This window comes from Lissotriton helveticus, chromosome 9, assembly GCF_964261635.1.
Source record: "Lissotriton helveticus chromosome 9, aLisHel1.1, whole genome shotgun sequence".
NCBI classification, from domain to species: Eukaryota; Metazoa; Chordata; class Amphibia; order Caudata; family Salamandridae; genus Lissotriton; species Lissotriton helveticus.
The window spans coordinates 470,943,443-470,958,576 of NC_136070.1; the positions used below are offsets into that span (position 1 = coordinate 470,943,443).

The following is a 15,134-nucleotide window of genomic DNA, read 5'->3' on the forward strand; positions in this document are numbered from 1 at the left end:
TACAATGAAACCGAAACATATCAATAGTAAGTAGATAATACAAATATACACCCCTCAAGGACTGAGCTCCAGAACACTGGTCCTGGGCCATAGTGCACTTTACATATACTCTTATTACAAAACAGCAATGAGAAGCAGGTGATGAGTCAGTGGGATAGACGCTATACCACGCAATGTTCATTAATAGTTTGTGCCTGGTGAAGCTGAGATGCATCCAGAGACAGCGAGAAGAGGCAAGAGTATCGTTCAAAGAGAAGTGCTTTGAACTCTTTTATGAAGGTGTCATGATGTGGTCAGGGGGGGCTCAGTGGGAGGACATTCAACATTGTTGTGGTGCTTTTGGGCAAAGATTGGTTAAAGCAATGCTCCTGAATGAAGACGAGGGGGTTCCAGGAGAAGGGATTGAGAATGTCTTGCGCCCCAGTTGCCACTTCTAGTTTCTCTGTTAGGTACGTGGGAGAAGATCAGTGAAGTGCTTCATGAGAGGGACAGGCAGTTTTAAAATTAGCTCTTACCTCTATGGGAAGGCACTTAATGGAGTGTAGAATGGGGTGATGTGATCAAACTGCTTGAGCCTGGTCACTAAGAGAGCTGCACCATGTAGGACTGCTCTGAGCAGACATGTGAATTGTGGGGATGCCTGTGAAGATCCCTTAATCGAGTCTTGAGAGTGCGAACGCCTGTACAACTGATATTTGGTCCTTTTCTGTGATGAGGTGCCTGATTCCCCATAGCAGCCTTTTCTGGAACCAATCACTCTTAGCCATGGATGAGGTATCACTCTGAAGGTTCAGATGTCTGTCAAGTGTGAAGCTGTTTTGGCATTCTGAATGATGGATGGACAACCCTCCAGGTGTTGTCCATTCAGTCTTGAATTGATGGATTACCTTTCTTTGGAGTGATATTAAGAAATTCTGTTTATACTGGGTTTAGTTTGAGGTGGCTGTTGGCTCTCTTATCCAACACCCTAAAAAGGATTAAAGCATAGATGGAAAAGTCATCAGGGTATGAGACCTTAAGGCAGATTTTGGTTGTCCTTATCAGACAATTTGGAAGTTACAATTTGTAACGGAGGAATATATAGCAAGGGTTTGGGATAGTGGTTGAAGAGGACTGGAGAAGAAATCAAACCTTTGGGGTCCCCTTGCTGCAAGCTAACTGGATCACGTTCATCCTGAGGTTAGTGGAGGAGATGTCTAGAGTTAAACACTCAAAGGATTGAAAGTGGGTTTTAGAGTAGCCCACATCTTAGTGAGTTTTTCTGAGTGAGTTCATTGTTTGCGGTATCACAGAGCCAAGATTTGGTGATGACCATGATGTTAATGTTGTGGTCAATTATCATGCCTGGGATTTGAAGGCAGTATTTGACTCATATAAATGAGGGAAGAACGGGAGAGTTACAGTGGGAATTTGGATCACGCTGGAGAATGGGTAGTGATTCTGGTTGGATGTGTGTTGTAGATCAAGGGGAATTTGGTTTTAGATGATGGTGAGGAAAGGAATGATATTTTGTGTTGGAGGATTTGGTGTTTTTATTACTTTCTGCAAGGTTATGTAGATCATTGGCTTTGAATGGAGAGTATGCCTGTTTAGGTATGGGGGAGTGATTGTCCCTAGAGATAAGGTTTAGAAATGGGCTGTTGTTCTGCGCCAGGTGTTGAGGGAAGCAATTGTGGGATGAAAGTGAGTTGCTGAAATGAGAAAAGGCCTGAGAACGGATGTCTATTTTTTTTTTTTAGATAGGATATAGATGATGGGAGTTCCAAGCCAGAGGGTAATCCTGTACACGGGGAAATTAGAGGTTTGTATTGTACCTTCCTTCGTGGCATGTTTTGGGATGTGCCTGTGATTCAGAAAAGTTAGAGGGGGAGGGTGATTTGGGCAATGTGGACTTAAGTGGAGAATTTAGGTTAGAATGTTTCAGGTGGTAAGGGTGCATGGTGGAGGAAGGGGCAGGGGACATATTCATGGGATGAAGGGTGTTTGAAAGCAAATTGAGGGAGATGTTGAGAGATAGTTGAGGGAGAGAGGTTGGTTTTTAGGAGATGGGTAGGTGGGCAGGTGGACTGTTGAAATGACATGGCGATTGTGGGTAGCTGACAATAGTGAAGGGGTGTTTGGCAGATGGGTGTGTGTGAAGCTGGGAGGTTGGTGGCAGTAGGACGTGTATGAGGTGTTGTGATTGGTTAAATGTGAGTTGGGAGGTGAAGCAGAGATGCGAAGCTTTGATTGCTAGGGGGCTGAGGTGGAGAGAGCTGAGCATAAGGGAGAAAATGCTGACGGGATAGGATGAGAATCAGATGTGATGGGTCTGAGAGTGAGAAAAATATTGTCAACCAAGGCCAAGATCTTATTATTCCCTTACAAAATGATTTTCCCATTGTAATAGATGGATATAGCGAGTGGTATTGGTCTGCAAACAGGGTTTCCAAGAAGTCTCTCAAGGTTTTTTTAAATGAATCACATCTAGCACAGTAACTGTGCTTCTATACATGACCGTCACTTCAATTCCTAGCATTCAGGGAGACATGAATTTGGTCACAAGCATAACAAAGAAAATAGGTCTAGCGTTGACTGCCAACATTTAGCTTTGCCAATTATTGCTATTTTTTTTGTATAAGTATACATGGGGCTACTTTCTATTCATAGGTGCACACTCTGCAAGAGCAGAATACCGTCACTCCAAGGTGTAAGCCAATGGTTTAAGTGGGCTGAACCTGTATCCCAAGGTAAATGCTGTGGTGTACGGAATACAAATGTGTATGCCACACTGACAGACCAATAGATGAACAGAGCTGGAGGAAAGCCAATCAGTAGGTATCTTGTATATATCATTTTATTACATTCAAAAGGACTTGGGTACGCCAGACCTAAAAAACTGCAAATAACTTTTAATGCACAGCAAATTCTGATGAATGTATAATAATATGTTAAATAATTAGACATGCCTTAGCAAAACAGATATTTATGAATCTGAACTTAAAGTAGATTAAATATATGTTACTTACAATTGCAACTTCCACTGCTTTTTCTGTAGTATAGGATAAGTCACACAGAATTACTAGTAACCGGTCCCTGGAAACTGTCCTTGTAGCAGGTAAATACCTTATTTCAGAGCAGATATTTTCCACAGTAGTGCCCTGCAGGAACACCAAAATGTTAAATGACATTAGTAGGGAATCACTAACAGTTGCCACATATTTGCAGAATACAGGTCACAAAGTCAATAAATAGCAAAATCAAAATATTTATGCCACTTGTCAAAACACATGGTGTGTCACACCATGTTTAGCTCCTAACAAGAATGAATGTGAAACAACAGAAAAAATAGAACAGAATGCAAGATGTGCAGATTGGTGATAAGTCCATATTGATAAATTCTACATATATAACAATGTTCTTGAGCCCCCAGCCTTCCATATTCTGTGAATAAAGTAAAATTCCTCAGTTTCACACTTGAACCAACAACGCCTTTAAAAATCTATGACTAGGCACAGCTGTGGGCACCAGAACTTGTGCTTTTCATGTTTGCCTTTTGGAAATTTCTTCTAGCCACCTTTGTGGTGAAGATTCATGAAATTATCAGGAATCCAGTCTTCGAGTCTGAAAAGCATGGTTTGCTTGGTTAGGTTATAGTGCAATTAAGGTTTTTTTTAAATAGAGTTGGGGGCCAATCACGTACTGATGGGTGAGGACTCCTATACCCTAGAAGAGTGAGCTTAGCAGTTTGAAATATACATTGAAAAAAGTGGATACCATCTTGGAATCTTGGGGTAGACCACAGAGGACATTCAATGGCATCCAATCTCTTCAGTTGGGATTGGTGTGATAGAGCAAAACTAGTTCAAAGGTTTCTCGAAAGCCAAAGCAGTTTCTTAGTACAGAGAGTAGCCATCAGTTGTCGTGGCTGTAAAATTAAGTAGCATTACCAGGCATGAATTTCTCTATCCAGACTCCAATTAACTTTGTCTAAACACTTTAGAGTGTTCTTCTTAATGATGCAGTCAGGGTAGAAGACGGATTTATGTCTTGCAAGATGTTCAGAGTTGTAGGATGACATTTTTAGAGAGACAAATGTCTCAGTGATTTTGCCCAGAAAAAAGAGACTGGACGCAGCGATGTAGTTGGGCAGTAAGCTGTGATTCAAGATTTGGCTGCTCTAGAATCTGGATGCTATTTAGGTGTCTGGAAACCCATCAAACACCTCAATTAGAATTATGAAGAACAAGTAGAGAGGCGTTTGGTACCATTTGAAGTACAGTACATATCTACTGTAAAACTTTATCTGAACAGCCAAAGATACACCAAGACTTGCTTGAATAAACTATATGCTTGGTATGGTGTGCCATCTCTTTTTGTCCCATTCAAGAACCTTTGCAGCTGGCTTTCTCGCAGGTGAATGTTGGTTAAAAAAACAATATCAATGCAGGACACAATGCCAGGTAGTGCCTAATTTGAGCTGGTGGTTTCCGGTGCTCAGCACTGGCACTTGATCATCAACACCGGCACTTTTCTTGAGCACCAGTCAAGGATACATTAATTTACAGGGAGATTAAGTGATTTGCCCAGAATCACAAAATGTTGAGCCAATGCAGAGACTCGAACCTGGTTTCCCAGCTCCGAAGTTGGCAGCTCTGGCCATTAAGCAACATCCTCTTCCCGCTTTCATGGTTAGTTGTTGGTTATGTTTTAGGCAATGGTAAAAGGAGAAATGGTCTGGTGCAAAGTTGACTCTTGACTAGAGCCCCGGCACTAATGGTTTTACAAATTAACCACTTTTGCCAGGTCTTGTATGACATTGTTCTGCATTCTGTCCATCAATTGTTATTTTTGCATTTGTCACCCCGAGTGAGACGGATATGCCCAGACGTGGGTCCCGAGCTCTCCCTGCCAATGCAGTCAAGCTAGCCTGGCTGAAGAGGGGTGAAACCCCGAAACCGGTCCTAGGATGCTGGTCTTCAGTCCAGGGAGGAACTACCCTGGTAGTTCGGGATGGACTGTTCCCATTGGGCACAGGGTCAAGCCTGATTTGCATATGGCTGGGCTCAAACTGGAATGGCATGGTGAGCAAAAAAAGATGGATTTAGGCCCAGATCTCTGTACGAGGGTGAACGTATGACATTGTTCTGCATTCTGTCCATCAATTGTTGTTTTTGCAAAGGTCTTTGTGATTGACCTGGTAGTTCTGTGGATTATTCCATTAACTTTCGACAGACCGCATTTTTAACTGAATTGAACAATTTCTTAATTTTCTTAAGGTTTTCTTAATTAGCATCAGTCAATGTTTACTTTTTGTAAGGTTCTACAGACAGCTTGTAACGAATGCAGTGTTTTGCAAGGTGTCACATAGGGACAAAGCTGACATAGAAGCTATGTCCAAGAGTGTGTTGTTCCGGACCTACCATTAAAGTGCTGTCAATGACACACAGAGTACCCTGGTGCCCGAAAAATATTAAGTTGAAAGTAAGAGCATTACATTATTGAAAGATGGGAAAATGAGAATGGATCAATGTTCAAAAAGAGATTTCACAACTCTTTACACACGTTTTATCAGCCACTTTGCAACAGTTTTTACTCCTAGATAAGAAAGAATAGAAACACTATTTGCTGTACAAATCAAAAGCCGAACCTAAACATATAAGAGTTGTAGGTGTCCTAAAATGTGGTTTATAATCAAACACAAGATATCATTACAGGATCATGGGTTCAATTGTGATTAGGTAAACAGTGGCCTCACCTGGGGGACTTTGTCTTTATTAAAAATTAATGTAATTCTGGCACAATTGTTGTCCAGGAATCCAGAATTAGGTTGACACTTGATACTTTCTTGCAGAATGTCTGGAGCACTGCATTCACCCCAATTAGAACAAGGTGGTTGAAAACATTTTACATAAGGTTTTACTTGACAGTCTTGTCCTGCGGGACACTGTAGAGATTCCGATTCATGCTGACTTTCCAACAAACACGGTTTCCTGCCGCACCACATCTAAAGTATCAAAAAAGCAATAAAACGTGGTTATCATGGGTCCATTATAATAATCTGCTTTAGTATTAGCTTGTTTCCCAGCTCTTGTATATCCTGTATGTAAGCACAAATTACTACTTGTGTAACAATATATCTGTAAGAGACATTAGTTAGTGATAGATTCCTTACCTTAGAATATCCCCAGGCGTCAGACTGGATCCGGAAAGTTTTCACTAGCTGTACCTCTGTGCGTCAGTAGGTTGCGTTTTGCAGCTCCGCGTCCGTCACTGGCGTCATAAGCGCCGAGATGACGTCACGGAGACTACTTAGGCGCCACCCATGCATGCGGACGTAAATTCTTTACACGACTTTCCGTGCCAAGAATGCAGAGCCATGTAAGAAACTGACCACTGGTGCCAAGAAACTAGGGCCCTGAAAGGGATGTCCTTAACCCTAGAAATCAGTTCGCAGAATGGGGAGGATGGGTGGGGTGGTAAGGAATCTATCCCTAACTAATGTCTCTTTCAGATATATTGTTACACAAGTAGTAACTGGTGCATCTGAGAGAGACACGTTAGTGATAGATTCCTTACTTTAGAATAAATACCCCAGCAATACCAAACCCTTTGGGGGAGGGTCTGCAAACAACATTACACCAGAAAGTCACGGAGAACAGAGCGGCCAAAGAAGCCGCCTCTCCAGACTTGACTGTCAAGGCAGTAATGCTTGGCAAACGTGTGCAGCGAGGCCTGACAAATGTCCGCAAGGGAACGCCGTGTCCCAAGGCAGTAGTGGCTGCTGTTGCCCTGGTAGAATGTGCACGCAGCCCCACAGGAGGCTCTTTCTTAGCCAACGAGTAACAGGCTTTGATGCAGAGAACGACCCATCGAGAGATGGTCCGTTTTTGTCCGTTGTCCCACTGCAGCAGGAAGGTCCATTCGAGGATTGGCAGGGGCAGTTTAGAGCACCAATGCCAGGCAATGCCCTGCTTTGGAATGATGAGGCCCAGTCCAACCAGTTGTCTATTATGGCGACACACACCCTATTTGTCCAGAAGGCCGAAGAGGACCCGTTTCTGGGAGAGAGTGGTGTAAATCTGTGACCAGTATGTTTGGATGATCGGGCAGTCCATTATCATATGGAAGAAGGTGCCCATACCCGTGCTGAAATATAGAGGCTGACAGTGCCTGAATAGGCTAAGAGCAACACAATTTAGCCCTGTAGAACTGTGTCTCAGGTCCACTGGGATATAACTCTTGCTATTAGAAAGGCCTCACTCTATATGTGGAACAAATGGATGGACTAACACAGTGTCGGGCGCGGCAAAATCTTGGTGAGGATACAATTATTGGTCCAGTGTTGTGAGACTATGGTAATGAAGTTTCATGTATCGGTGAATTGTTTGAGCATTTCATGAAAACTTAATAAAATGTGTTTTCAAAACAAAATGGAAGAAGGTGCCCATTGGGTGCAGATATCACCAGCACTGTGGTGGCAGAGTGCCTCTCATCCTATGCAGCCATGAGGGGCTGTAATACACGTGGTGGAGGTATTTTAATTGGATGAGATGGAGTCTCATTGATATTGCCAAAGATCTAGGGGTCATGTTAGTCTCCACCAGTCTTCGTCGTCGAAGGGGCTCAGATCTCCTTCCCATCTCTCCCTCAGATCTATCATGGGTCTGGAGTATTATTTATTAGTGAGCATTAGAGGCTGAAGATGCCCTTACTGACTAAACCTGATTCCAACAGGTGGGCCTCTAGAGGGCTGTGCCATGGGAGGAGTGATGTGGAGTCAAGGGAAACCACAAGAGCGGGTCACAGCTGTAATAAAACTAAAGAACTGTGTCTTGTGCATCTTGTGATAATCTGTATGGTGTTGAAAGGTGTACACAAATTTGACTGTCCAGACTTCCCTCTAGTGTTGAGTTGCCTATGGAATCCCAAACCCAAAAGCCCTCCAAGATGGCTGCTTGGGAAAGCCAGGACCCAACCCAAAGCGGCATCATCGCCGCCAGCATCCTGTGCCACCTGTTTCGTTTCCGTGATTCCAAGCAGGGTCGAGCAAGGACCCAGAGGCAGGGGAGTGGGGCAGTGTGACCATATAGAAGGTTAAGGATCACATGATTTTCCAGTTTTCCGAGTTCCTTCGCAATGGACGGGTCATTGCAGCCTGCAAAAAAATCAGTCATTGATGAGGAGGTGGCTAGCCAAGTGATATAAGTGGAGGCCTGAGAACCTCAGCCTGTCATCATATGGGTGCAACACACATTTGCTCAAGGAGATTTGTGCTTTGGCCAAAATAAAGCATACCAATTCAGACAGTAGTGTACAGAAAAAGGAAGAAGAGATAGGGTATGGGTAGTTTTGTAAGGTGCAGATCTCGGCAGTGAGACCATCTTAAACAATGCTCCCCAGGCCCAGTGAGCCATATCCTTCTTGGCCCCAAGTACAAGTGGTGTGATATTGATGTCCCAGGCCTGCTCTTGGGAGAAAGCGATCTGTATCCCCAAGGATTAGAAATTACTAGTACCACTGGAAAGGGATCATGGCCCAGGAGTCATAGTGTCAGCTCCGAACGGAGATATAGGTGGACTTAGTCCAGTTCACGGTGAGGCCCGAGGCATCGGTGTAGACCAACAGCATATGAAGGAGGTGGAGGACCAAGGTCTCTGGTTCGCTCAGGTAGGCAAGCAGGTCGTCTGAATAGAGAGAAACTTGGTCCTCCCATCTGTCTGACCAACGGAAGCCAGAAAGTTGCGTATTGCGGCAGATTCATTCCACCAGAGGCTCAATGGCGAGCGTGAATAAGAGGGGTGAGCAAGGAGGCAGCCCAATTTGAAACCTCGCACCACGGAGATAGACTGGGAAATTATACTGTTTACACAGACTTTCTTCCAAGGTCCTAAGTAGAGTGCACAGACCCAGCGGCAAAAGTAGGGGCCAAAGTTCATCTGCTTCAGAAAGCTGAACAAGAATTGCCAGAGAACCGAGTCTAAAGCCGTCTCGAAGTCTATCGAGATGAGGGCTTAACGGTCTACGCTCACCTCAGGCAATGCAATTGGGTTACGGGCCTATCGGAGGCAGTGCCGTGTGCTGCGTCCCAGCATGAACCCTTTCTGGTCTGGGTGGACACGGAAGGAGACGACTTTCACCAATTGGTTTGCCAACACTTCGGCAAGAATATTGTATTCCATATTTAGCAATGACGAAGGGTTTATAGGACCTGCAGTGCTACAGGGGTTTCTGCGGTTTGAGAATAACCGAGATAGTGGCCCCCCTAAGATTGTGGGGGAGTTTGCCCCTCCGCTGTGTTTCCCCGTACATTGCAAGCAAGGGAGTAGTAAGGAGGAAGCCATATTTTGTATATATTTCCAGTGAGAAGCAGTTAAGCCCTGGAAATTTCCCAGTGGCGAGTGCTTTACTGGCCACCAGTATTTAAGCTTCTGTGATGGGTTCCTCCAGTTCTCGACTGTGGGCATCAACCAGATGTGGGAGGAGTAAGTCTTCCACGATAGGGTTAATGCTCTTAGCCTCGAGTATCGGGTGGTTAGAGTAGAGGCGAGTGAAGAAGCGGGAAAATTATTGCACAACGTATTGTGGGTCCAACACCTCTCGACTCATCTTTGTCACCAAGGAGAGGGCCAGCCGGAAGGGCCAAGTCCCTGCTTGCCAGCCAATGGAGAAGCTTTCCAGCCTTATTCCCCATTTTATAGATCGGGACTTGTGAGGCAAGTCGTGCGAAAGATGTAATGTCCAGTTAATTCTGGCGAGGCGCCTGCCTCTTGAGGTCTGCAGTGTGTTTCAGCCAGGCGATAGGAATTGCATCATAGGACGAGCGCCGTTCCTGTTCTAGGGACAATACTCACTGAAACAACGGGAACGGCCAGCTGTCTGGTAGGATATTATCTGCTTGCAAAGGGTTTCCTTCAAGCATTCCCACAAGGTAGTGGGGGTCAATAGAATGTGCTTTAATGTCTAGGTAGTTAGAGATTTGTGTCTGGAGAAGTCTTCAAAGCTATTGTCTGTTAGCCACCATGTGCTGAGGCGCCAGAGGCTTATTCGCTGGTGTCTAGAGGACCTAAGGGCCAGGGTGATTGGAGCATGGTCAGTCAATTAACAAGGGAACATGAGAGTGCTAATCAGTCTGGTTTGCACAGTGCAGGATATGACAAGAAAATCAAGCCAGGTTAAGGATTCATAAGAATGTGAATAAAGTGTAATCCTTAGTCTGATTGTGGAACAAGAGCCAGGTGTAGGAAAGGGCGAGCGATGAGGCCCAGGCTACTAAGTCTTATGTGTGGCATGCAGAGGGATTCCAGGAATCCATGTGGGGTCAAACACAGAGTTAAAGTCACCCACCAGGAGAGTGGGGCTAGGGAGGGTTGAAAAGGGTAGGGGTGCAAGTGTCTGCAGTGTAGGGGGGAAAACGTGGATGGGGCATAGATGGAGGCAATTGTCAAATGGATACCCTTCATGTCACCATCCACCAGGACAAAGGGACCGAGAACATCACAAAAGGACTGCGTGACAAGCAGGGGAATACGCTTGTGTAAGAGGATGGCAATGCCCAGGAAACTGGTCGGATAGCTGGCATGGTAAACTCCAGTGTAACCCCTTCGCTGCAGGACAGGTCAGTGATTATGGAGCAAATGTGTTTCCTGCAGGAGAACTACCATAGGGGATTGGCGTTTAAGTACTGAAATACAGTTTAGCACTTGATTTTATAATTAAAGCCGTTGACATTCCAGGAAAGGGCTGGTAGCAATGTAGCGGAATCTGTCATTGTGGATGATTCTAAAGGCCAGGCGAGGGAGAGTGGGACATTAGTACAGCAAATACAGAAATAAGAAATTGAGTAAAAAGCAAAACTAGTAAAATCTTATAACACCCCAACAGAAGCCCCCCAGAAAATTGTCGCCCCAACACACAACAACTTAGAACTAGATGGAGAACAAATCCACAACAGCCAAAGTCGTGGAGGGGTCCTTCCCCAAGCATAGGGAGGACGTGTAGGACGGTGGGTGGCACCCCAGGACCCCGCCAGCACCGAGGATTTCAGCCTCTCCATTGAGATGGTCCGTAGCTCAGCAAGGAGCGCCCACCATCTTAACCTGGTTGGCCATGTTCCCTTAAACCCCTCCTAGTCTAGCTTCAAAAGAAACCTCAAAATTCACTTGCTCACAAAATTCTGGGGACATTAAAATTACAGCCCTGATCTCCTTTCTGAATATTCTCCTCCTTCCTCCTCTTGGCAACTCCACCTACCCCTACACTCTCACCCCCCCCCCCCCCGCCAGACACCCTGCACACCCCCTACCCTTTACTTTACCCACCCCTCCTTACTCTGTCCCCATGAGTCCTCCTGCCATGCTGTAAAATTACTATTTGTAACAACTTACTGGTTCTTTCAATTGGTTCTGTTTATCTTATATGTACTCTTCTCTCTATGTACTCTTATTGGTTCCATATATTTTCGTCTGACCGCCTGTATAATGTCTCATTTATTGCTATTGTTGTTTCTCTTGCTGATAACCATTGTTGTTGTAAAGCGCTCTGATAATCTCGGGTGGAGCTAGCGCTATATAAAACCTTCAAAATAAATAAACAATAGAATACTGATAATGTGCATTTTTCGTAACTATGCAAGACTAACAAAAATGACACTGTAAAGCTTTTTTATCAGTAAAAGCTGTAATGGGTCCAAAACCGTGACCCCTTCCAACGATAAAAGGGCTAAAAATAGAAAAAAATAAAGCCATACCATAGTGCATTCAACAAGGCCATCCAAACACTGGCAGGTGTTGCATTCTTGTTCCCATCTGCTTCCATGAGGAAACTGTATTCCGTTCAGCCAACAGAGTTTCCCAAAACCAATCACTTAACAGAATAAAAGAACATACAAGATCAGTTTCGAACCAAAAATCTTACATGGCCCAAATACCTTTAAAACATCATAAGAGAATTTTAAATAGAGCAGTTCTGATAAAATAGTTTAGTAATCATGCACGGCAAGACTTTTTTCTACAATATTACCTTCTTGGCATCTAGGCCCAGCTCTTCCAGGAGGACACAAACACCTGAACCCGTTGATCTCATCTACACACGTTGATAGATACGCACATGGGGAGGACTGACATTCATCAATGTCTGGAATGACAAAAGAGAAAACAGATGAAGTTCATGAAGGCAAGAGTAACATGCAAGCTACTCCATTGCGAAAGACTAGTTTACACTGTAAGCTGAAACAACCGCCCCATCGTCCTTCAAAAGGCTTAGACTCCATGTTTTCTGCTTGGGAGAGTCGTGCAGTGCACATCATTCAAAGGACGCGCCTTCTTTTCAAGCATCCCTTGGCCTAAAGCAGCTTCCAGCGCCAATCGTTAACAGAGATGCCCATCACACCACCAGAGTGATGTAAACATAATGTTTAAGCTCTGCGTTAATGACATCATTTACAAGACCGTGACATAAAAGGGCCGTCCATGTAGGTTTCAAATGTGTTACAATCACATTAGAGAAAACTGCATGACCACCCAGGTCCCAAAACGAGATGAATGTCTGTGTATGCAACACAACGAGAAATAGCAGAATTTAAAAAAGAAAATGCTCTTCCATCATTCACTAAAGACGGAAAGATTTTAATCAGTCAACAAATACTCGATGCACACTGCACTTTAAACGTCGTGTTTAAAAATACACTGTCTATATGAGAGCAGCCTGGCACGAGACCTGAAATTTGCTTGTTGGATACTCAAAGCTAAAAAGAAAACAAGCATTAGAAATGCAATCGGGCTCGCATTTGTTCGAGTTGGAGCTATTGGTATTGTAAATGCCAATGACACAAACGCACACACAGACATGCGCACATTCGGACACACAACCAGCTGTATTTTCAACGGAGCTCTGCGGCTACCTTTAATTTTTAAGCAAAACACAGACCATGTTCAGGATGTATGTGGCCTTTCCTTATACACTTTAGAATCTGTGGAAGGTGAGTTCAAGACAGCAACCTTGCAGCCCTCCTGATGGCAGCAGGCCTGGATTGTCCTGCCAGTAGCTTTGCCATCTTGCTGACGCATGGACATATATATAAAAGTACACTCACATACATACGGATGCACCAACACAGTCCTACATAGATACCCACACATGCACACATCAAAGTACAATCACACACGCACATAGGCATGCTTTTGCGCGCACGTTGATATACACAGACAAGTATGCACATACACATACACACACAGAAGCACAATCAAACAAGCACATTAACAGATAATATTCACGTGCATACAGAATATCACATATGCATGTTGGGTACTGGTTCTTTTTTCCTGAAAGTTGTAGGTGAGATTTCATGGTGAAATCGGACAACTCCCACATAACTGCCACAATCCCCGTCCATCAGAGAGCGCAAAGCCATGTATCCAGACACAATCCCCCAGCCAGCCCAAAGAAAAGAGTTCCCCAACGAGAGATGTATGCTATATTTCTGTGCGTCGTGTAGAGATGTATACACTATAGATGTTCTGCAGGGGACAGAGGAGTACCGGAGTGTTCGCCAGCAGCTATGAACCAAGATGAAAGGGTTCTGAATTAATTTGCTTAGCTGACTTCTTGCAAAAAAAAAGTTAAAAAAAGAACAAACTAAAAAACTTCCTATTTCCCTTCGGTTGCTCAACTTAGAAATAAATAAACTTGTAAGAGAATAAGATTTGAGTCACTGTCCTCTAAGATATCATAGATTGGCTCTATTAAAAAGAAGGAGGAAAAGGCTGAAAATTAAATTAAAAAAGGAAAGCGAGGACTCAGTACGGATTAAACTGCAGGAGGCTATTTCTAGCGGCCAAGCTAGACTATTCTGGTCACTCATTGGGGAAGGTTGTGGTCTAAGATCCAGATCCTTACCAGTCCAGATTGAGGAACAAAAATGGGTAGAATACATCTTGAATTTGTATGCCGGAAATGGAATAGTAATCGTTCGCGATAGAACGAAAGAGAACAATTCCGGCCTTGTCCCGCCTTCCGAAAGGATTACTGAATTAGCTATTAAGGGCATGCGTTCGTCGGGAGCAATGGGCCCGGACGAGCTACCTATTTCTGTTTTAAAACAGAATAGTGTCATCTGGAGTAAGATTCTTTTCCCTGTGTTTAAGTTTTGTTTTTTGCATAACATGATTCCTCCCTCCTGGAAGGGTAGCATACTGGTCCCCCTGTATAAGAAGGGAGACAGAAATGCTCCCCAAAATTACTGACAAATTGCCCTTCTTGATGCTATTGGCAAAGTTTTTGCTAAATGCCTTTTGCAATTAATTAATGATTGGGTAGTGGAGAATAATATACTGCTCCTTGAGCAGACGGGGTTTCGACAAAGGCATGGCACCATGGACAATTTGACCGCTTTGCAAGTCTTATCGGAGAAATACATCAGGATCCGGGGAGGGAGAATTTATGCAGCATTTATAGATTTCTCCACAGCATTTGACAAAGTTGATCGTCCTTTGCTGTGGAGAAAACTATTGGATCTGGGTATGCCAGCTGAACTCTTGGACTTGGTCCAAGAGCTCCATTCCGATACATGGTGTAGAGTGCTTTTGGGAGGGGAAAGAGGCCTCTCTCAAGCTATCCCGCCTGCCAATGGGTTAAAACAAGGCTGCCTGTTGGCCCCATCATTGTTTTCCTCAAACTTTATCGTCAAGTGATGGTATTGCCCCTGTTCTGGGGGGCAAACCGATAGTACGTCTGTTATATGCAGATGATATACTAATTTTGGACTTGACCCCCATTGGATTGAATAATCGGTTGCAAGCACTCTACGGATTTGCAGAGACACACCATCTAAGGATAAATGTATCCAAGAGTAAAGTTATGTGTATTGTAGGAAGGAAAAAGCCAAAATATGGGAGTTTTTTCTGGAATATAGGGGGTCTTGGATTAGAAGTGGTTCAATCCTATATTTTTCTGGGGAAAATAATTTCTAGTACATTAAGTGATAAGGCCCATATAGCTAATAATATTCGGAAGGCAATGGCTCATGGGAAGGGTCTAAACTCCCTTTATAGATCTACTGGCCAGAGACATTTGTTGGAGGTCTTCAGAGCTAAAGTCCCGGCCTCCCTACTATATGGTATAGAATTACTCGAAGTGGGGAAATGGGGTTTCCTGAA

General features: G+C 44.0%; 1 protein-coding gene across 2 annotated transcripts in view; it reads right to left on the minus strand.

Moving 5' to 3' along the window:
• JAG2 (jagged canonical Notch ligand 2) overlaps positions 1-15,134 on the minus strand; it is a 319,544-nt gene that overhangs the window by 18,681 nt on the left and 285,729 nt on the right. For both annotated transcript variants that reach the window (XM_078660292.1, XM_078660293.1), the window contains 4 exons: positions 12,001-12,114; positions 11,729-11,844; positions 5,738-5,986; positions 3,009-3,140 (listed from right to left, as the gene is read on the minus strand). In XM_078660292.1, coding sequence (XP_078516418.1) covers positions 3,009-3,140; positions 5,738-5,986; positions 11,729-11,844; positions 12,001-12,114 — 611 coding nt within the window. The remainder of the gene's footprint in view (positions 1-3,008; positions 3,141-5,737; positions 5,987-11,728; positions 11,845-12,000; positions 12,115-15,134) is intronic.